This window comes from Myxine glutinosa, chromosome 1 (assembly GCF_964187855.1).
Source record: "Myxine glutinosa chromosome 1, kmMyxGlut1.1, whole genome shotgun sequence".
NCBI classification, from domain to species: Eukaryota; Metazoa; Chordata; class Myxini; order Myxiniformes; family Myxinidae; genus Myxine; species Myxine glutinosa.
Window position 1 is genome coordinate 264,921,737 of NC_136261.1, and position 22,948 is coordinate 264,944,684.

Here is a 22,948-nt window from a genome sequence, read left to right on the forward strand (position 1 = left end):
TTGTTTGGGAGACACGCTACGAGGTTCCTTCAACTGCCTGCTGTCATCTTCGCGGGACATGCTGGGACCGTGGAGGGCTGGACGGCGCCGTTCCTGGATGACCACGTCGACCCATCTGCAATTCCCTGTGTGAGTGTGACGGGCCCGAGTCTGGGGGTTAAGACTAAGACTGTTTAAGTGCTGCTCTGTGTCTCTGCGTCCCGATCATTGTACATACGTGTGGGAATAACTAAACCTGTGTTCTTCCTTTTCCACTCGATCGTTCCTGTGATTTCCTCATTGGCTAAGCATGGTACGAATAGAACCACTCGAATCGGGTTCCACGATCTAAAACTGCACGGACCACGTGGTACTCAATCTGCTCGGTGTACCAAAATCACACGTGGCTCGTGTGAGGCTTGCTTCCTCGCTTCCGTGGCGGCGCAGGGATTTAGGTACGAGCGAGACTTTGTCCCGAAACCCTACTTTGCGTTTTGCCCGGAAGAGGCGTTTCAAGTCTCGGTTCCGCCAAGCCCAGAAAGAACAAGTGGGATTAATCCCCCCTTGGTAAGGGGAAGAAGGGCGGCGGAGAACCGTAACAATATATATACAGTGGAACCTCTAAATCCGAATTTAATTCGTTCCAGCGGAAGTTCGGATTGGGAAAAGTTCGGAATTAGAAACTATTTTCCTCATTAGAAATAATGGAAAGTGAATTAATCCGTTCCTGGACCCCAAAAATCCATTATCAAGACACTGTTAACTGCAAATACACATGATTCAAGGTAAATAAGATGAGTAAATGCCCTAAATACAAATAATAATAATAATAATAATAACAAGAAATAAATGTACTTAACATGAAAATAACTGCATTTACCTTAGTGGAGAGTTCTGATGGTGCATGTGGAAGCTGGAGAGGAGGAAGGAGGGAGAGGGTTTTATTGCTTGGAAGGTGAGGCACCTTCCAAGCTAACATCAGATGACTGTGCTTCTGGTGTTTGCTCTCTTTGTCTCTTAACACCACTTGTAGAGGGTTGGGGCTCACTAGGCTTGCTTTCTTTAGAGAACCACCTCTCCAAAGTTGCCTGGTGTTGGCGACTTTTCTTAATTTTTCTGAAGTGGTCAATCACATTGTCACCGAACAAGTTAATGCTCCTGTTAACCACTGCTTTATTAGGGGTGCCACTTTCAACAATGGCTGTGTTTTAGACCAATGGAAGCACAGTTCTTTAATTTCAGCACTGGAAATGTTACCACTAGCTCCCTCTTCCTCCTCTGAATAAATTTCCACTGCCACTTCTTCTTGCTGCATCTTGTGGAGGTGCTGAAGTTCTTCTGTGGTGAGTTCCTTGCTGTGATCCTCCACTAACTCCTCCACATCTTCACTCACCTCCAAGCCCATGGACTGACCCAATGCTACAATAGCAGGCACAATAGGTTCTTCAAAGCCTTCAAAATCTCGACGCTCGCGGCGGGAAATATGAACGACGCTAACGCTATGTTGGCGGTTCGGTTATAGAAATACATTCGGAATTAGGGACAAAATTTTCTCGAATTTACGGTTCGGAATTAGAGTAGTTCGAGATGAGGGGCGTTCGGAATTAGGGGTCACTACTGTATATATATATATATATATATATATATATATATATATATATATATATATATATATACATATATAATATATATATATATATACATATATATATATATATATATATACATATATATATATATATATATATATATATATATACATATATATATATATATATATATACACACACATACATACATATATACTGTTGCGGATATGAGGACTGTATTTTTTTTTGATTGTGTGCTTTATTATTATTATTATTGTTATTCTGCGCCTCCTGCCTCCGGAGCTGTGTAAAGGTCAAAGGGCGTCCCATAATTAGTCCACAAGCATACACGTCAGCCAATCATAGAATACCCCTGTTCGATAGTTATATCTTATTCTGTGTTTTAGGGTAAGGCTGTGTCTCCCATTAATAGAAGTACTCCATTGCACCAAGTGAAAGAGATAGATTCCCTTCATTCCCACTCCCAAAACTTCCATTCCCCCTTTTCATCAATTGCCATTCGCATTGCCAACTGCATTTTGGGCGGTTTTCTCTTCATCCACCATTGGCCACGAGGCAGGGTTGGGGAAGAAAGGCGGGTCCCCACCTCGTCATAGAGGGGAGGAGTGAACCAGCCCTTGCCGACCAACCCAGAACGAGGGGTTGGCTTTAGAGGGCGGAGAGAGAACGTTTTGGGAAGGTTCGCAAAAGGGTCAAGGGTGGGGCATATATAACCCGAGGCAGAGGCCCCCGGAGAGAGTCGAGGAGGGAGGAGATCAGAAGACAGAAAGGCCTTGAGTTGGACTAAGCAAGAGAGGAAGTTGTTGGACTGGGTGGGACTAAGAAAGAGAGAGAAGAGTCCTGAAGCTTGTGAGGGAAGGAGAGAGAACCCGTCACACCAACCCCCCCACCAGCCACGTTGGCTCCACCAAGCGTTCACCTCCACCAAGGCTCCACCAAGCTCCGCGTTGGCTCCACCAAGCGTTCACCTCCACCAAGGCTCCAACCAAGCTCCGCGTTGGCTCACCAAGCGTTCACCTCCACCAAGGCTCCACCAAGCTCCGCGTTGGCTCCACCAAGCGTTCACCTCCACCAAGGCTCAACCAAGCTCCGCGTTGGCTCCACCAAGCGTTCACCTCCACCAAGGCTCCACCAAGCTCCGCGTTGGCTCCCACCAAGCGTTCACCTCCACCAAAGCTCCACCAAGCTCCGCGTTGGCTCCACCAAGCGTTCACCTCCAGCCATCCACCTCCTGCCATTCTGTCATCATTCCCCGCGTGAGTCTGTCTTTTGTTTGTTCTGTCCTGGGTTAATTAAGACTGTAGGTAAGCTAGTATTTGCACTGTGTCACCTGCGTCTTATGAGTTGTAAATAAACGTGACTGCTTTCTTTTTGCTTATGTGTGTAAATAGTAAATAAATTTAGTAGTATTTCCAAACCTTTCTTTGCCTTCGTCTTCCTCTTTGCATTCATCGTTTTAGTCTTTTCCCTCATTGAGCAGCCGCGGTGCGATCCGGCCAACGTTTGGGTGGAATCGGGTTCTAATCGGGGAATAACTGTTCGGTCGCGGTAATACCAACCGCTCGGTAAAATAACATCTTTAACCGCGTCCGCAACAATACATATATATATACCCTCCTTGGCACACATATATATATATATATATATATATATATATATATATATATATATATATATATATATATATATATATATATATATATATATATATATATATATATACAGTATATATATATATATATATATCTATCTATAATTCCAGCAATCTCTGTGTGTCTGTCTGTGTGTCTGTGTGTCTGTGTGTCTGTGTGTCTGTGTGTTTGTCTGTGACCGCTGTTTCTCGACAACCACGGGTCCGATATACTTGAAACTTGCCAGGTATATTGCTGGGGACCCGAGGATGTGCCTTTTCAAGGTTTGTAATTAATCGGACAAGTACCTACCGAGCTATGTCCAAAAAACGCTTCAACCAATCAGAGAGCAGCGAGCTATCACGTGTGCCGAACCGTTAATGCAATGCAAGCGTTAATGCGTTAATGCAAGGCTTTTCTTTTTTTCCCTCTTCTCTTTCTACTTTTCCTTGCGATTAAATTGCAAACAGCCAAAATACGTTGGCGCTAATTGAATAATTGGCCATTAACACTAAAATAATCGTAACTGCGATATGCCAACTTCCGGACAGTGCAGCCTTCCATGTTGTTGTTGTTTGCAGCAGCTGTTTGCAGCAAGGCAAGGCTTTTCAACTATGTTGCCGTTAAACTATGTTTTAAAACGAATTCAAACTGCGATTAAATTAAAACGATTCATCCTAACTGCGATTTGCGAACTTCCGGACAGTGACGACTTATCTTCCGGCAGCCAATCACAGAACGCTCTGTTGCGTAGGCGTGGCCGATGTGAGACGAGCGGAGCTGAGCGCGTTACGAGCTGACCGCCATTACGGTACGTAATTCGATTTCTTATGCGCATTATTTCTCCCAATTCAGTCAGAGCGAAGGGCGGAAGCGAAGAGCGTTGCTTTTTTTGTTTACGGGCGTACGGGCGGGGTAGAGCGTACGGGTAGCGTTTTTTTTTTTTTTTGGCCACGGAACGGGCACCCACGTACGGGCAATGCCCTAGTATCTATAATTCCAGTAATCTCTGTGTGTATGTATGTATGTATGTATGTATGTATGTCTGTATGTCTGTGACCGCTGTTTCTCGACAACCACAGGTCCGATATACTTTAAACTTGCCAGGTATATTGCTGGGGACCCGAGGATGTGCCTTTTCAAGGTTTCATATTAATCGGACAAGTAGTTAGCGAGCTATGTCCAAAAAACGATTCAACCAATCAGAGAGCAGCGAGCTATCACGTGTGCCGAACGTGGCGAACAGACTCTGCCTCGGACGGCACATTTGAGAGCGTATTCATTTATTTCACGTTGGCAAACTATGTTGGCGTTAAACTATGTTTTAAAACTAATTAAAACTACTTTGCGATTCTTTCGCTTTCCTGCGCGTTTGTGCACGCTATGGCGATTTCTTTACCAAACTCCGCAAGCCGTTCGCTTTGGACCAAACCATTTCATGTAAATAGAGGGGGGGGATTGTCACCGTACTCGCAAGCAGTTCGCTTTGGACCAAACCATTTCATGTAAATAGAGGGGGGGGGGATTGTCACCGTACTCGCAAGCCGTTCGCTTTGGACCAAACCATTTCATGTAAATAGAGGGGGGGGATATAATTTTAGATATATATATAGTACGGGCATGCCCTAGTATGTATAAATGCAAGTTGCTAGATTGTGTCTGAATGGGGTAAACATTGTAATCATAGCACGTATAATACTGAGTGATGTCTCATTTAAGTGCTCACGGGTCCGTACAGTGCATGGAGAGGTATAAAAATATTGATATTCACGCAATTTGGATTTATGTGCTTTTTTGTTGCGTACACAGTTGGTATGTAAGTTCCGAGGGTTGCTGGTTTGCACACTTATCAGAAAAAAATTAATACAAGAAGACGTCATGCAGAGCACGATACTTGCAAAATCCACCCCCCTCCCCCCACCAGAAAAAGAGGTTGCAATTGATCCAGCAAATTGTCCATTTCATCAAGATCAAAAGTGACTATATTGATCAAAGCTCGGGTCAATAGGATGAAAATTGATGATTTGGGAAGTTTGACCTTGAGTTGACCTTTGACCTTTTGACCTAAAAAATAGTTGGTTTCCCAATTTAGTGACTCAATATACAAATGTTGTTCAATTTTCAAGTCAATTGGATTTAAAATGCCAATTTTAGAAATTTGACCTCCAGATAACCTTTCACCTTTGACCTCTAAATAAATAGGCTTCTCAATTGTTAGGAACTCTACAACTTGGTGAGGTTTTGTGAAGATCGGTTGAAAATTGTGACCTGTAGGTGACTGACATACAGACAGACAGACAAACAAACAAGAAATATGTCGTGCATAGCACGATACTTTGCGAAGTCCCTAAAATAAGTTGTTGGCCTATGATGACCTCAAAAATAATTGGTAGTTGAATTCAGTGACCTGGTATGCAAATCCTCTTAAAATTTCAAGTCAATCATATGAAAATTGTGGATTTTAGAAATTTGGCCTATGTTGAGTTCAAAAATTGTTGGGGGTCGAATTCAGTGATCAGACATGCAAATAGTCTTCAAATTTCAAGTTTATTGAAAGAAAATTGAAGATTATAGAAACTTGGCCAATGTTGACCTTTTGGCTTATGTTGACCTCAAAAATACTTGGTGGTTGAATTCAGTGTCCAGATATGCAAATCCTCTTAAAATTTCAAGTTCATCCGATGAAAATTGAGGATTTGAGAAATCTGGCCGATGTTGATGTTTGGTCGATGTTGACCACAAAAATAGTTGGGGGTTGAATTCAGTGTCCAGATATGCAAATCCTCTTCAAATTTCAAGTCAATCAGATGAAAATTGAGGATTTCCGAAATTTGGCCTATGTTGACCTTTTTGGCTTAGGTAGACCTCAAAAATACTTGGTGGTTGGATTTAATGTCCAGATATACAAATCCTCTTAAAATTTCACATCAATCTGAGGTACATTGAGGATTTTAAAAATTTGGCCTGTGTTGACCTTTTGGCCAATGTTGACCTCAAAAATAGTGGGGGGTTGAATTCAGTGACCAGATGTGCAAATCCTCTTAAAATTTCAAGTCATTCAGATGAAAATTGAGGATTTTAGAAAATTGACAAAGTTGGTTACCTTTGGCCTATAAAGGGGGCCATCGTAATCGGATTAATCCATACACACACAAACAAACACACACACACACACACACACACACACACACACACACACACACACACACACACACACACACACACACCAATGTCGCTGGTATACACACACACACACACACACACACACACACACACACACACATACACACACACACACACAAACAAACACCTTCATCTGACCCTACCCCTCCCCTCTCCTGTCCTGCACCCAATGCTCCCCCTCTCTCCTCATTAACGGTATGGATCTCAAACATCCGGGACCTTTGCTCAAACCTGATTGATCTCTCCATTCAGGTTGCTTCTGACAATCCAGACTTGATCTGCTTAACAGAAACTTTCCTCCTTCAAGATGTCTCTGATTCCTTAATATCTCTTCCTGGTTACTTCCTCCTCCGGTATGATAGACCTGAGCCTTGTCCTGGTGGTGGGGTTGCTATCTTTATCAAAAACTCTCTTCCTCCCTCTCCTTGCACTGCCCTCTCTGCACCCCACCCCCAGGAGTACCTCTGGCTACGGCTTCCTCTCCGCTCCCATCTTCCGCTCCCACTATTTCTTGTCAAATCTAATCAGAGTAAGGGGAAACCTATTGACGTTTTGACCCCAAAAACAATAGGCTTCTTGCTTATGACCAACTCCACCATTTGTTGAAGTTTGGTGAAGATCGGTTGAAAATTGTGACCTGTAGGCGACTGACATACAGACAGACATACAAACAGACAGACAGACATATGAAAAATCACTCATAGAGCGACACTTGGCAAAACAGAACAAAGTAGAATGGGACTCATTAGAGCATCCTTTTGACCTCAAAAATAATTAGTGGTTGAATTCAGTGAACTGATATGCAAATCGTCTTCAAAGTTTAAGTTAATCTGATGAAAATTGACAAATTTAGAAATTTGTCCTATGTTGACATTTTGGCCTATGTTGACCTCAAAAATAGTTGGTGGTTGGTTTCAGTTAGCTGATATGCAAATCATATTCCGATTTCAAGTCAATTGGATGAAACTTGAGTATTTTAGAAATTGGAAATTGTTGTTGACCTTTGGCCGATGTTGACCTTTGACCTTTTGACCTCAAAAATATATATAAATTTGTCGGACCACGAGCTCTACCATTTGGTGAAGTTTCGTGAAGATCGGTTTAAAATTGTGACCTGTAGGCAAGTATAAGTGAGCGGACAGACAAACACACAAACGCACAAATGAAAAATCACTCATAGAGCGACACTTGGCAAAAGAGAACGAAGCAGAATGGCACTCAGTAGAGCATCCTTTTGACCTCTTAAATAATTGGTGGTTGAATTCAGTTGGCTGATCTGAAAATCCAATTCAAATTTCAAGTCAATTGGATGAAAATTGAGGATTTTAGAAATTCGAAATTGTTGTTGACATTTGGCCTATGTTGACCCTTTGGCCTATGCTGATCTCAAAAATAGTTGGTGGTTGAATTGAGTTCACTGATATGTAAATCCCATTCAAATTTCAAGTGAATCGTATGAAAATTAAGGATTTTAGAAATTCGAAATTGTTGTTGACCTTTTGGCCTATGCTGATCTCAAAAATAGTTGGTGGTTGAATTCAGTTAGCCGATATGTAAATCTCATTCAAATTTCAAGTCAATCGGATGAAAATTGAGGATTTTAGAAATGTGAAAAAGTGGTTGACCTTTTGGCCTATGTTGACCTTTTGACCTTTTGACCTCAAAAATATATACGATTTTGTCGGACCACGAACTCTACTATTTAGTGAAGTTTCACACACACACACAATGTGCTGAATGAGATCACACACACATACACACACACACACACACACACGCATACATACATACACACACGCATACATACATACACACACACACACACACACACATACATACATACATACATACACACACACACATACACACACATTCACACACACACACACACACACACACACACACACACACACACACACACGCATACATACATACATACACACACACACATACACACACACACATATATACATACATACATACACACACACACACACACACACACACACACACACACACACACACACACACACACACACACACACACACACACACACACTATTTGCAAGTGGAATCACAAATCTATTAAAGTGTTGGACCACATAATGTTTTTTCTAACCAATTGAATTCTTTATGATTGATTGTCCAATATCAAATAGTTTGTTTTGGTTAAAACTTGAAACATTTTCTTTTGCAATATCAGAATACTCTCACTATATTTGCAAACTCTTGAGGTCACTTTTGTCCTTCCTTCTGTGTTGTGCAGTGGTTATAAGTGCAGACAACATGCTGAAGGTAAGGAACGTCTTTGAATAAGGATAACGAAGTTTGTTGGTTGTGAGGGATTTTGTGCGAGGATATTCTCAATTTCCCCTTCCCTACTCCTTCCTTTCGGTACATAAAATGTAGTGCTTCCCGAAGAATTAGCCTGGCTTTTTAAGATTGTACACAATATACTGTCCGTTGTGTTGCCTCTGCATATATTTTGTTGCCGTCTCTCGTATGGAGATACAGATAAATATTTACCCTGCCCTCGTGAAGTGAAAAGCAGGGCTTCGCATTCGGTTGCGTCCGGAGATGTGGCGAACGTTTAAAATTCATTTTCACGGCAGCCATTGGTTCGATCGGCACGAAATTATACCATAGAAGCGCCTCCACCGGCAGAATTTTTTTATTCATAATTATGATGTCATAGGTCACGTGGTACGGACACCATCTTGGAAAAACGTTACACTTGTCTATCTCCCAAACCACTCATTGGAAAAAGTTGAAGCAAGGCTCAGTCAAGTACTCCCGATGGGGAATAAGATATGTTGATGATGATGTCATCGGTGCCTTCATTATGACGTCATAATTCAGCAAGTACAACGCTTTATCTGATCAGTATGAATTTTTTATTCCTCTGCAACTGTTAATCCGATGGACACTAAATTTGGACCATAGGAGCAAAACCTCCTGTAGAATTTTGTAATTATAAGTATGACGTCATAGGTCACGTGGTAAGGGCGCCATCTTGGAAAAAACGAAAAACGTTGCACCACTATATCTCTGAAAGCGCTGCATAGAAAAATTTGAGATATAGCTCATTGTAAAGAACTCTCCATGGGGAATAACCTATGTTAATGATGATGTCATAGGTGCCTCCATTATGACGTCATAATTCGACAAATACAAAACTTCATCCGATCAAGATGAAATTTCTTTAGCGTAATCTATGGATACATTGGTGGAGAAAAAAAATTCATGATGACGTCATCGATCACGTGGTTCGGCCACCAATTTGTTTTAACACAAAAGCCTTAAAAAACATGTCCTGGCAAGGGTCTGCAATCTCTGATTGCTCTTTCTTCTTTAATATTTAATCGCGATGTTTTACAATTGAGGTACGATTAAGCTCGGTGAAAACAAAGACAGATAGATACCATTAACATCACATTGGAAATGGGTGTCATCTTGGATCTACTTTGTTCATATCTGTATCAAGGTTCGACATACATCCAGTAGACTAAGCCAGGCTGTATTATCCTCAGACTCAACTGGGTGGGCGCTGTAGTAAACAAACTGAGAAAGAATGAGACGCATGGCGATTCCTCGAGCAGGCCGCACTGCCCAGTCGGGGCACTGTTCAAGCTGCACGCATAAATCACGGCTTAGCTCAAGCCAAGCAGAACCCACACGCAGCCGCAACATCTTGACCGCAACATCTAGGGCGGCACAAAGCCGTGGTGAGATTCCTTGGTTCTCTTCGTAGTAGGTTTGAGCTCCCTTAGTCGAATTGAGATGTTCATGATGGGATCTCCTCATTCTCCGTGATCGTTTGTCTTTGTACGCTGGATCTGTCAAGAAATGTATCTCATCCTCGTGTCCTATATTTTAATAAATCCCTATTTCTTAAGTTATTCATTCCTGCTCTTTTCCCTCTGCCTCCCCTGCATCGCTCGTCTCAGAATAATTGGCTTCTCCCTGGGGGATCTAAGTTAGGTTAAAATCCTGATAAGCAGCATGGGGATTGCTCACACTTGGAGTAAGATCACTGACGAGGTTCAGATCTCATTCAGCACATTAGTGCATTCTCTTCATGGGTGCTTTAATGACCAAATTTGGCCTTAAGCTGGCTATCTGTGAATCGACTACTTCGGCCTTTTACAGCTCCTCACCTGACTCATTATTAACAGTTATTTTGATATGGTTATATTAAGGTAGCCATTTCAATCACAGTTGAACAGGAAATGTTGGTGAAGGGACAGGAATATATATAATTATATATATATATATATATATATATATATATATATATATATTGTTGCGGATATGGGATTTGCATCCATCCATATCCGCTTGTAAATATTCCCCTATTTCCTCAATACTTCCCAACTCTCCCCAATCCCCCATTCCCTAGTCCCATTTTCTGTAAACAACACTCTGTAGACCCGACCTCCCCCTTTTTCCCCCATTAAATGTCGCATCCAGGTCCACCACATCTCATGTCGACAACGATAGGACATCTTGCTAGTTATTCTTAGTCTACGTCAGGTAAGGATTCGTTTCCATTAATTCTGACCCTTCGTTGCACCAGAATGTGATTGTATGGCACCGTTAGGAAGTTTAGGACCTCCCAATACCTCCCCGCAGCTCTTCCTCACAGTTCTCTTCAACAACAACAACAACAACAACAACAACGAGCGCAGGGAGTGCGCGTCCTCACTCCGGCTTGGTAGGAGTGGTGGGAGGACACCAGGCCTTCCCAACGAGCCGCCATCGGACATGTGCTCGACGGGGTTACCAAACAGGGGTAGAACATGGCTCCCTGTCGGCTCCTCGTCAAGGGCAGAGCCCGGTAACCCCCGCACCCAATGGAAGCGGCGGACCGGCCCCAGTTGGGGCGGAACCAACCAGCCGAGGGCGTGTCACTCCCCGCTGAGCATGCGCAGTGAGAGAGAGAGGTGACGTCAGATGCGCACTGAGCTTGGAGCAAGCAAGACCACCTCCGAGCGCTGTGAGACCTCCCTGCATCTTTGAACCGTGCTTTATCCTGTCCCCGAGCCAAAGTGCACCTTGTGCCAGCGATTTACCTGTCCATTCCTGCCATCAATCCCCGTGTGAGTCTACCTTGTCCGTTTGTCCGTGGTCTGTCTGGGAATAGATAAGACTGTATTTAAGTGCCCATCTCTTCTGTGTCTTTACCTCACTCTGCCTTGTAATCTACCCCCTTTTCTCCACCACTGTAATTATACCCTCCTCCGGAGGTCTTGAGAACTGTACCCCCCTTGCGTCGTTTCATCTTTCCCAGTCGTCGTGTCCTTTCTATCATTGATTTGGCATAGCGCGATTTGGCCAACGTCTGGGTGAATCGGGTGAGTCGGGAAGAAACGGGGAACAACTGTTCGGCCGCGGTTACCTCCGCTCGGTAAATAACATCCAATCCGCGGACCGTAACAATATATATATATATATATATATATATATATATATATATATATATATATATAATCGTTAGATTAAATAAGACGCGGACGTAGCTTCAGGACGTCGATCTTTAATTGTCGACAAGCTTTCGACCAACAAAGGTCCTCTTTTGAGTCTACAAAAACAGCAGTCATATATATCAGTCAAGTATGTATAGTGATGTGTGTAAGATGTGTGATATGTGTAGAAAATGCATACAAAAGGAAGAGCCACGCCAAAGTTCACTCACCGGCCCCAAGTTCAACGGAAGTGAAACGCACCTTCCAGTTACCGTTTGCGTTACACTTACAGTTCCGGTGCACGTGCATATACAAATATAGAGATATACATACATAAACACACAAGCATATATTCATATACCATTTATATTATATAATATATTTATATATTTATATAAATGACATATAAAGGTTGAATGAATGAATGAAAGAATGAATGAAGGAAAGAATGAATGAATGGGTTACGGTTAACAATTTGATTGGGTTGATGTAGGAACAAGCTTTAGTCATCAAAATTTATGCCATGAGGGATTTTTGTCCGAAGTTTGTGTATCCAAAAGGACTCACGTTTCAGAATCGTGGTGTGTGATCGATTTGTGATTGATTCAATGGCAGAGATTTGAATGTCATTTATAGAGTGATCCGGTTGATTAAAGTGTATCGTGTAAGGTAGAGATTTGCCCTGACTGGTGTGGAAGTTATTGATTTCTGACCGGGTGTTATTAAATCGTGTGTAGAGTGTATTCTCAGTTTTTCCAACATATTGTTTGGTGCACTTTTGGCAAGTGATTAGGTATATGACCCATGTCGATTTGCAGTTCATATAGGAGGTGATGGGGAATTTTTGTCCAGTGCTAGAACTACAGAATTTGTTTCCTTCTAGTAAATGCTTGTGAATAATGCATTTGTTTGCTGTGCATTTATAGAAGCCAGGGATCCTAGTTTGTTTGTTGTGGGGCTGTGGGTGCTTTGCTTTTATTTATTCAATGCGTCTTATTTAATCTAACGATTATTTATTCAATGCAAATGAGACGCCCTGCTCGTACTGTGGAGTTTCTACTATTTCTTACAGTTATATATATATATATATATATATATATATATATATTGTTACGGACACGGCTTAAGATGTTATGATGGGCCGAGCGGAATGGCCGCCGTGTTCGCACAGTTTACCCGATTACCCCAACTTACCCGATTCCACCCGACGTTGACCAAATCGCGCTATGCTAAATCAATGAAAGAAAGGACACAACGGCTGGGATAAATGAAACGACACAAGGGGTACAGTTCTCAAGACCTCCGGAGGAGGATATAATTGGTGGTGGAGAAAAGGGGTAGATTACAAGGTAAGAGGTAAAGCACAGAAGAGATAGGCACTTAGACACAATCTTATCTATCCCAGACAGACCACAGACAAACGGAACAAGACTGACTTACACAGGGATTGATGGCAGGGAAGGACAGGCAGTCGATAGCACAAGGTGCACCTTGGCTCAGGGGCAGAATCAAACACGGTCCAGTCCAGAGATGCGGGGAGGTATTGCAGCGCTCGGAGGTGGCGTCCTTCTCTCTCTCAGCTGAGGGCGCATCTGACGTCACCTCCCTCTTCCTGCGCATGCTCAGCGGGGAGTGACACGCCCTCGGCTCGTTGGCTCCGCCCCAGATGGAATCGGTCCGCCGCTTCTATTGGGTGCAGGGGGTTACCGGGCTCCGCCCTTGACGAGGAGCTGACAGCGAGCCCCTACGTGGTAACCCCGTCGAGCACATGCTCGATGGCGGCTCGTTGGAAAGGCTTGGTGCCCTTTCAACACCCCCTACCAACCAAGCCGGAGTGAGGACGCACACTCCCCGCGCCGCCGCCGCTGTTGTTGTTGTTGTTGTTGTTGTTGTACCATGAGGAAGAGCTGCGGGGAGGTATTGGGAGGTCCTAAACTTCCTAACGGTGCCATACAATCACATTCTGGTGCAACGAAGAGTCAGAATTAATGGAAACGAGTCCTTAACTGACATAGACTAAGAATAACTAGCAAGATGTCCTATAGTTGTCTACGTGAGATGCGGTGGACCTGGATGCGACATTTAATGGGGGAAATAGGGGGAGGTCGGGTCTACAGAGTGTTGTTTACAGAAAATGGGACTAGGGAATGGGGGATTGGGGATAGTTGGGAAGTATTGGGGAAATAGGGGAATATTTACAAGCGGATATGGATGGATGTAAATCCCATATCCGCAACAATATATATATATATATATATATATATATATATATATACAGTCATCCCTCGCTATATCGCGGTTCACTTTTCGCGGATTCGGTACATCGCGGTTTTTTCTCGCTAGTATATGTAAAATGATATCGCGGATTTTTCGCTATATCGCGGGATTTTGCGGTATAAATGTATTTTTATATACTATTATTTTAAATATTTTTGTGGTAAAATAAGCATTTTCTAGCCTAAAAAATTAAAAAACGTAAAGAAATAAGAAAAATACAGTATTTAAAACATATTACAAGAAATAAAATACTGTACATAGTGTACAGTAGAAGGGTAGACAAAGAGTCGTGCGTATGGAAAACGCCAGTACATTCATCATCGTCATCACCTTCATCGTCATCAGTACTGCACAGCTAATTCATCATCATCTTCATCACGCAAGTTGTAGTATTGAAGAGCCGGGGCTCTTGCTTGATACGGACGAAATGACGGGCAAGACACAAACTCGTCCGAGAAGATATTTATTCTCAAAACCAACTCGGGAACACTGAAAAGCCCATTTATCGGGCTGCATTATAAAGCACAACCAGAAACCGAAAGCCACGCCTCTCAAGCGTGGCGTGCTTCGGTGAATCGGTGGTCACGTGATCAACAGGTGTAGCTGATTATACCCGCAAAGCGCGGCACGCTTTAGCGGTCACGTGACCAGCCACTCTCGCGCCGGGAATCCCCGCCGGTGACGTCACCGGCTGGAGCAAGGAGATTCTGATGCTGGTCTTGCTTGGGGAACCCATGGGTAGCTACAGTATCTTCAATGGTGAGTACCCATTAGAATTTTATATGTTGTTAAAATTACGTATGTTTAAGAGTGTAAAAAGTGTTTAAGAGTATAGGAAGTGTTTATAAGAGTATGGGAAAGGTTAATAAGAGTGTGGGGAGTTCATAATGCTTTAAAATATATATAAAAAAAAAATATATATATGGTCGCTACTTCGCGGATTTTCGTTTATCGCGGGGGGTTCTGGAACGTAACCCCCGCGATAAACGAGGGTTCACTGTATATATATATATATATATATATACAGACTTGGCATTTAATATGGAATATTTTTTTTTTCTTGACTTGGGTTTACTTTCTGAACTCTGTATATCAATCTGGTGAGTTTCTTTTACCCTTCGGTGATGTCTTTGTTGAAAGAACCATGTCACTGATTGTCTTTCGCCTCAAGAAGTCAATAACAGGATTATATCACAGGTGGCATGACAGAATGTAAGGACAGGTACATTTGACGATTGGCATCACAATCGGGTATATAAGGGTTGTTGCGTTCTGTATTAGTGGAAAACAACTGCTGCACGTCTACAAAAGTTATTGCCGCTTACTCTGGAGATCGTCCGTCAACTTGACAATGCTGTTTGTCATGGAGTGGTGGCTTTACGAAATTCCGGAATGAAACAGTGTGCTATTGCTCGGCAGTATGGCATCACTCAAGGTCAGGTGTCAAAGATCCTGAAACGAAATACTAAGAGGGGTGTCCCTACTCCAATACCGAGGCCAGGACATCCACGCAGAACCACAAGGAGAGATGATCGCCAGCTGCACCGGTTAGTCTGCAATGGCCATACCAAGTCAGCGAATCGGCTTAGGGCTGAGTGGCAGCAACTGACAAATGTGCCTGTATCCAGAAGGCTAGTCAACCAACGACTGGTTCAAGCAGGCTATCGTGCCAGGCGTCCCCTGAGAAAGCCACGCCTGACCAGACAACACAGCCAGCGCCGATTGCAGTGGGCCAGAGAGCACCGTCAATGGCAGCCAGGACACTGGAATCACGTGACCTTCAGTGACGAGTCTAGATTTCTGGTCTATCGTCAAGATGGCCACGTCCGAGTGCGCAGACAAGTGCATGAAGCCCACTACGAAGATTGTATAGTGCGAAGAGTCCAGGCTGGAGGTGGTGGGGTGACTGTTTGGGCTGCTTTTCATGCAGGGGGCAAAACTGACCTGGTTGTTCTGAATGGAAACCTGAACCAGTTCAAGTACAGGGTCATTCTGGAAGAAACATTGCTTCCATTTGCTCGTGCAGCCTTTCGAGGAAACTTTGTCTTCCAATATGACAATGCACGGCCTCATCATGCTCGCATGATCCAACACTTTCTTGCTGACCGTGGTGTAGAGCATATGGAGTGGCCTGCCATGTCCCCGGATATGAATCCGATAGAGAACTTGTGGGCAGAATTAACGCATCAAATCGACAACTTGGACCAGCAGCCTACCTCTGTGCGTGAATTGCAGCAGGCTATTGTCACTGCATGGCAAGCGATTCCTGTCCAAACCTTGGCAAATCTCGTGAACAGCATGCCTCGACATGTACGTGCTCTCCTGAATGCTCGTGGGGGTTACACGAAGTACTGAACTGTAATTTTACTGTCCGTAATCCCAGTCATAATTTAGCTTTTGTTTTTGTTGAAAAAAATTTTGGCTAATGTGCAAAATAAAGAGATACTTCCGGAAAACGTACAGAAGTTTAACACCGTACTGTCCGTGAATTGAGTTCGATATCAGTTTACATCACTTTCAAGGATCAATACATTTGCTTCGAAATGTCAAATGTGGTTTTTGTTTCTTTTAAAGGTCAGAATAACAAAATCTAGAATAATTTCAACATAATTCCAATGAACTTTTGGTTCTAAGTCATCTTGAAAAGTAAGTTCACCCCCACAAAAAAATATTCCATATTAAATGCCAAGTCTGTATATATATATATATATATATATATACGTATATATATTGTTACAGACACGACTTTGATGTTAAGGTGGGCCGAGCGGAATGGCCGTCGTGTCCGCACAAATTACCCGATTGTACTCGAACGTCGACGAAGCCGCGCTACGCTGGCTCAATAGGAAAGAGAAGACACCCGGCTGGGTTATAATGACACAATACGACACCAGGGGTTCAGTTCTCAAGACCTCCGGAGGAGGTTATATTAAGGCGGAAGGTTAGATTACAACTACAAGAGGTACATCATAGGAAGACAGGCACTTAGACACAACCTTATATTATTCCCGACAGACCACAGAGAAACAGGACAAAAACTGACTCACACGGGGATTGATGGCGAGGAAAGCGGGTATTCGATGGCCAGCACAAGGTGCACCTTGTGCTCAGGGACAGGATGGCGCGGCCCAAAAGATGCAGGAGGTCTCTCAGCGCTCGAGGTGGCGTCTTGTCGTCTCAAGCTGGGGGCGCATCTGACGTCACGTCCGGCAAGCGGCTGCGTATATCCGGCGGGGAGTGACACGCCCTCGGCTCGTTAGCTCCGCCTCGTGGAATCGGCACGTTGCTTCTCATTGGGTGCGTGCGGGGGGGTTACTGGCTCCGCCCCTGACGAGGAGCTGACAGCCAGCCCCTTCGGGGTAACCCCGTGGAGCGCATGGTCTGGAGCTAATCGAGCCGGTGTGAGGACGCATCCTCCCCCGCTCCGCCGCCATCTCCTCTGTTGTTGTTGTAATTGTTGTTGTAGTTGTTGTTATTGTTGTTGTTTGGGGAAGAAGATGGGAGGAGGTATGGGAAAGGTCCTAAACTCACTACTGATGCCATATAATCACATTCTGGTGCAACGAAGAGTCATAATTAATGGAGACGAGGCCTTAACTGACATAGAATAAGAATAACTAGGAAGATGTCCGAAAGTTGTCTACGTGTGGTGCGGTGGACCTGGGCACGACATTTAATGGGGGAATAAGGGGAAGGTCGGCTCTACTGATTGTTATTTACATGCAATGGGACTAGGGAATGGGGGACTGGGGAAAGTTGGGGAGTATTGGAGAAAATAGGGGAATATTTACAAGCGGATATGGAGGCCAAATTCCATATTCGCAACATTGCACCCTTCTCTACCCTCGGGGCGTCCCGACCCGATAAATTTTTACCTACTTTAGTGTGGCACGCAATGTAGTTCCCTCTACTATTAACTCTACCCTGAGTGCGACAGTTTTACAGATATTCACAAATGAGTAAATATGTCCCCCTGCGACGTTGCACCCTTCTCCTCACAGAAACACACCCACAGGATAACCGAATCCGGAAAGAATTCTCAAACTAAACATACAGCCGGTAGGGAGCATTATTTACACGACTACGCTGCTATTTACACTACGATCCAGGACCTGTTTTTGGAGGAACACATGCAGATGTTATGCATAGAGAGAGCGCGCTTGCCAACATCGATACACCAACCCACGAGTGCTCTGTGGCCGACGGCCTTTAATAACGTGCAGAGCACCCTTTCCCAGCATCAAAAGCACCACCCCACCACACAGTCAGCACCATCCGGTGCAGTCACCATTGTTCATTGGTATAAAAATAAATTCGACAACCCCTAACCCTGCAGGTGTCTCTTGCTCTTCTTGTGGTGCACTTGGTGGTGTTAACTATAAGTGGTTCACCTGTATGGCATAGGTGCCACGTTGACCCATAGGTCCATCCCCGGGTGGTGCTTGGCCGCAAACGAACTGCGGTCCATTGTGGGTGGCCACAAACATTGCGGTCCATATGGTGTATCGATCCCGGCAGCAAACAGCGAAAGTGCAGGCCCACAACTGCGCAGCCAGCACCTCTCTCTCCTCTCTCTCTCTACCCCAAAGCCAGATCCTCGGAGGTGGGAGACAAAAGAAGCAGACAAGTGAGTAAGGTGGTAAGGGCGCAAAAGTGCACGCAATGTAAGGTGATGCACACTGGGGGCACATGGGAACCAGGTGAGACAGGTACGTTCCTATCGTACGCCCCCCCCCCACCAGGTAACCTACATGGCCCCTCCCTTACCCCTTACTGCATCCACAAAACACAACACTACCCATAAACATCTACTTTACAAATCAACAAACATCCCTACTGTCTTCCCCGTTCCTCCCATAAACCAAATTCGTCTTCTCTCCCTCCTAACCAATCAAATTTGCCATTTTCAACTCTCATCAAAATTTGCCATCTCCAACTCAACATCATAATTTGCCATTACCAATTCATCATCAGTCCCTCCTAGGGAGGGAGAGATGGAATCACCCCAATGTCTCATCCACGTCGTGATGCGTCTCACAAATCCACACAGCGATTCATCTCCTGCAACAAAACAAAGAAAACACAGGTGTGGAGTCATCATCATCACCACAGGTAAGTGGCTGCGTATGGTGCGACAGGTTCATTAATCCTAACTATTTCCTAAATGACTTTAACAACTTTACACTACCCGGGGTCTCTCTCCGGCCAAACCATTGGCCCTCTTACTCTATGGGTTCTAAAAACCAATTCCCATTGGCCAAACTGTGGTGCTTTTCAATTTGGGGTCTCACTCCCCCGATTCATCTCCCGGTGCCCTCGCACAATTTCTGGGCTGCGGCGTGTACCTCTCCCAGTGGGTCTACCCACCTGCACACCTCCACCACTGCAGTTGCCTCCGAGCTTACCTGCTCCTTACCCTAACCTAACTACCTGGGGAAGGCTCTCTGGCACTCTCCCCACTCGGTGCCCTCTCTGGCACTGGGCTACCCGGGTCCATCCTCCGGATCCTCGGGCCCCATCCACAACTCTACCGGCTCCCAGAGCCCACCTGCGGCCTCACCTGGCCGACATCCTCACAGTGGTGGAGTGCCCAACCAACTACACACACTAACAGGCTACACGCCCAGCCATTTCCACAACACTAATGCACCCATTCACAACACCATTCTGCAACCGCACCACAAATGCCAATATCCAACCACAATTTACCTGCACCCTCTACCTAACACTTACACTACCCGCCCCGGGTGCTCGTGAAAGGGGTCCACTCTTCCCCCATCCACACCTTCGCACCATGCACACCACTCCGTACCACTCACTCCAACTCTCTCCACACACCTGTACCTGCACACCTGTGCTCTCACACCTGGTGCCACCTGCACCCTTCTCTCCCCAAGCGCATTCGCGCTGATCCACACACTCACTACTCATACACTGCTCCACACACCTGTCCAGTTGCACACCTGTGCAATCACACCTGTTCAATTCTCACACCCACACGGCATCATCTCAGCTAACTACTCCCTTCTGAAACTTGCGCTTCCCAGTCGTCCCTTTAAACTATTGCGCTCCCTCGTCATTATAATCCACACTCATCTACCTGCGTCCCCACTACAGGTATCAGTCACTAACTAAACTTAACGTCACCTAATGTCAATCTCTTCTAGATCCCTACAATATAACCTAACCCACCCGGGCTAGTTTTCACTGCCATACACCCCATAATCTATTGCGCATTTGCCCCACACATGGGAAGGATGGTGGATTTGCCATCCCACCACATCGGGGGTCTCTCACTATCAATTTTGCACGTCAAATTTCAACAAATTAAAAATTTGCCAATCACTGCCCATCATCTGCCAATCACTACTGCCAATCCCTTGCCAATCATCAAATTTTGTTTTTCTCCAATTTTGGGTCCAAAACACTAACCGCATCACCCAGTCGACTCACTAATACCTCTCGGTGCGCCAATCCCTGTCCAAAGCCCGGCTTCGTAAAGCCAAGCAATGGATGCTGGTTGTTTTGTGCCAGCGGCTGGATACGTCCGGCACTCGGTGCAGGGACGGGGGCTTACCCGGGCCGAGATCCCACACATCACCTCGGCGTGGAGCCATCCAATGTCCCGATCTCGACCTGCCGGCACGTCTCAACAAAACGTGGTCGCCATAACGACCCTTCCTATCGGGCTGCCCGCTCCGCCTAGTGGAGCACGGACGCGGCCGTTCAAAGCGAGGCCCAGCACGCACCGAGGGCCTGCTTCGGCTAAAAGTCGCTCTAACCTCTAACCCGTGTAACGTCGATGCTTCACCTGGACGCTTACACCCCGCAGCCCGTTCCTTGCTCACACATCCAGCTGTGCCCATGCTCCTCGTACCCTTCCTTACACACCCAGGTACACCCATTCCACTCACAGCCTTGGTCACACACCTGACCACCGAACACTTTGGCACACATTCGTTGCTCGCACACCTCACCAATACACCTCTTCGCGCCCCCTCCTCAGTCACCTCCTCTGTGACAATCACAGGTGTGCTCTCATTCGCACACCCAACCACGTGCCTCACCACCAACTCCAGCGTGCATTCCCACTCACGCTCTACCATTCCAGGTGTGCATCCTTCTATTCCAGGTGTACATCCTCGCTCACCTGTCACAACTAACTCACGCTCCATGTCACTCTCACTACTTTCACCTCCATTCCTGACAGCGCACTCATCCTTACTCTTGACAGCGCACTCTTTCCCCATGCACCTGTCCGTCACACACCTTTCTCGCGCACACTCTCCCGTCACACCCTCTGTAACACTCACCACAGGTGGACACTCTTCCTTACTTCTGACAGCGCACTCTTTCCTCGTGCACCTGTCCGTCACACACCTTTCTCGCGCACACTCTCCCGTTACACCCTCTGGAACACTCACCACACCGCGCTTCCATGTGCTCCCTCGCACACTCGCTACGACCGACTCACTCTCGCCAGCACCCTCACTCCTTGGCACGCACTTTTTCCTCACACACCCCAGAGTCGGACTTTCTCGCACACCTCCTCTTTCGCACACCAGACCTGTCGCACACTTCACCAACGGCCTCTCACGAACACCCGGATCCAAACCAATCCCCAAGCTTCTTAAATCCCCTGGCGCATCATACGCACGACCATATTGGTCACCACTTACACCGGGTCCTCTTCCTCTTCGCTTCTCCTCCATCACCTGCGAATCCCTCATCCGGTTAATGAGCACACCACGATCCAAACACAGACTTTGGACCAATTCTTTTATCTCCTCTTTTATCTCTTTGTTATCCTCTCTCCGTCGCTTTTTAATTTCGCTCATCCCTTCTTCCACTTCTTTCTGTGTCGCTTTCAACCCTCCTAATACCGCAGTGTTCCTTTGAACCTGCTCCACTAACTCCGTCTGTCCCACCGTCAGCTGCTCCACCTCCTGCGTCAGGTCCTCTATGCCCCCTTGTAACTTTACAGTCCCCTTTCTCACCTCCTTCTCCATGTGCTCCTTACAGTGCCTCACCTCCTCGCGCACTCCTCCGACCTCCTCACTCACACCTCTTCTAATCTCTCCCTCTACCCCATTTTTCACTCCCTCTATCTGATTCTCCTGGGCAGCCATTCTATTTTCTACCCCCATTAACCCATTTTTCACCTCCTTTATCCCGTTGTCTAACCCCTCAAAATTTTTGTCTACCTTCTCACCAGTACCCCTCGCTTCGTCCCTCCTTACCCCCATCTGGCTTCCCATTACCCCCAATCGCTCACTCCGAGCCCTCGCTTCGTCCCTCATTACCCCCAGTTGGTTTCCCATTACCCCCATTTGGCCCTCCAATCGCTCACCCTGAGCATCCATCCGGTTCCCCATTCTGTTTGCCATTTCTTCATTATTCTGGGCCATAAGGGCCTTCATTTGTATAAAAAAAAGGCCCCAATCCATCGGGGGCGCTGCCACGGTCGCTGGCGCGGTGATCAGCGAGGCGCCATTTTGCGCGCCCGCTTCTTCGTGCGTGACGGCGCTATTTTGCGAACCTGCCGCCCTCACTGCTTCGCTCTCCTCCTGTCCCTCATTTTGGTCCTGGATCGACCCTGCTTCACTCTCCCCTACCGGACCCCAGCCGTCTTGATCCGCCATAGCGCGACTTGCAAAATTCGAGTTTCGTAAAACAAAACAAATTTCGGCCGCTCCAAATTTTGACCAAATTTTTTTTTTCCTCTATTCGTTTTTTTTTTTTTTTCGTAAAACAAATTGAAATTTCGCCGTTATAATTTCGCGCGGGAAACGCGCTCCGAATC

The 22,948-nt window shown here is 45.4% G+C and overlaps 2 protein-coding genes across 7 annotated transcripts in view; one reads left to right on the forward strand and one right to left on the reverse strand.

Moving 5' to 3' along the window:
- WDR75 (WD repeat domain 75) overlaps window positions 1-18,657 on the reverse strand; it is a 150,650-nt gene extending 131,993 nt beyond the window's left edge. Inside the window, exon 1 of one of the 2 annotated variants that reach the window (XM_078786600.1) lies at window positions 18,537-18,657. In XM_078786600.1, coding sequence (XP_078642726.1) covers window positions 18,537-18,642 — 106 coding nt within the window. In that variant the 5' untranslated portion in view covers window positions 18,643-18,657. The remainder of the gene's footprint in view (window positions 1-18,536) is intronic. The other variant, XM_078786596.1, reaches the window with a different exon arrangement.
- LOC137436963 (mitogen-activated protein kinase kinase kinase 20) overlaps window positions 1-22,948 on the forward strand; it is a 145,324-nt gene that overhangs the window by 39,670 nt on the left and 82,706 nt on the right. For 3 of the 5 annotated variants that reach the window (XM_078786570.1, XM_068131217.2, XM_068131226.2), the window contains exon 6: window positions 8,670-8,698. The exons of the other annotated variants lie outside the window; for them this stretch is intronic. In XM_078786570.1, coding sequence (XP_078642696.1) covers window positions 8,670-8,698 — 29 coding nt within the window. The remainder of the gene's footprint in view (window positions 1-8,669; window positions 8,699-22,948) is intronic. 5 annotated transcript variants of the gene reach the window in all.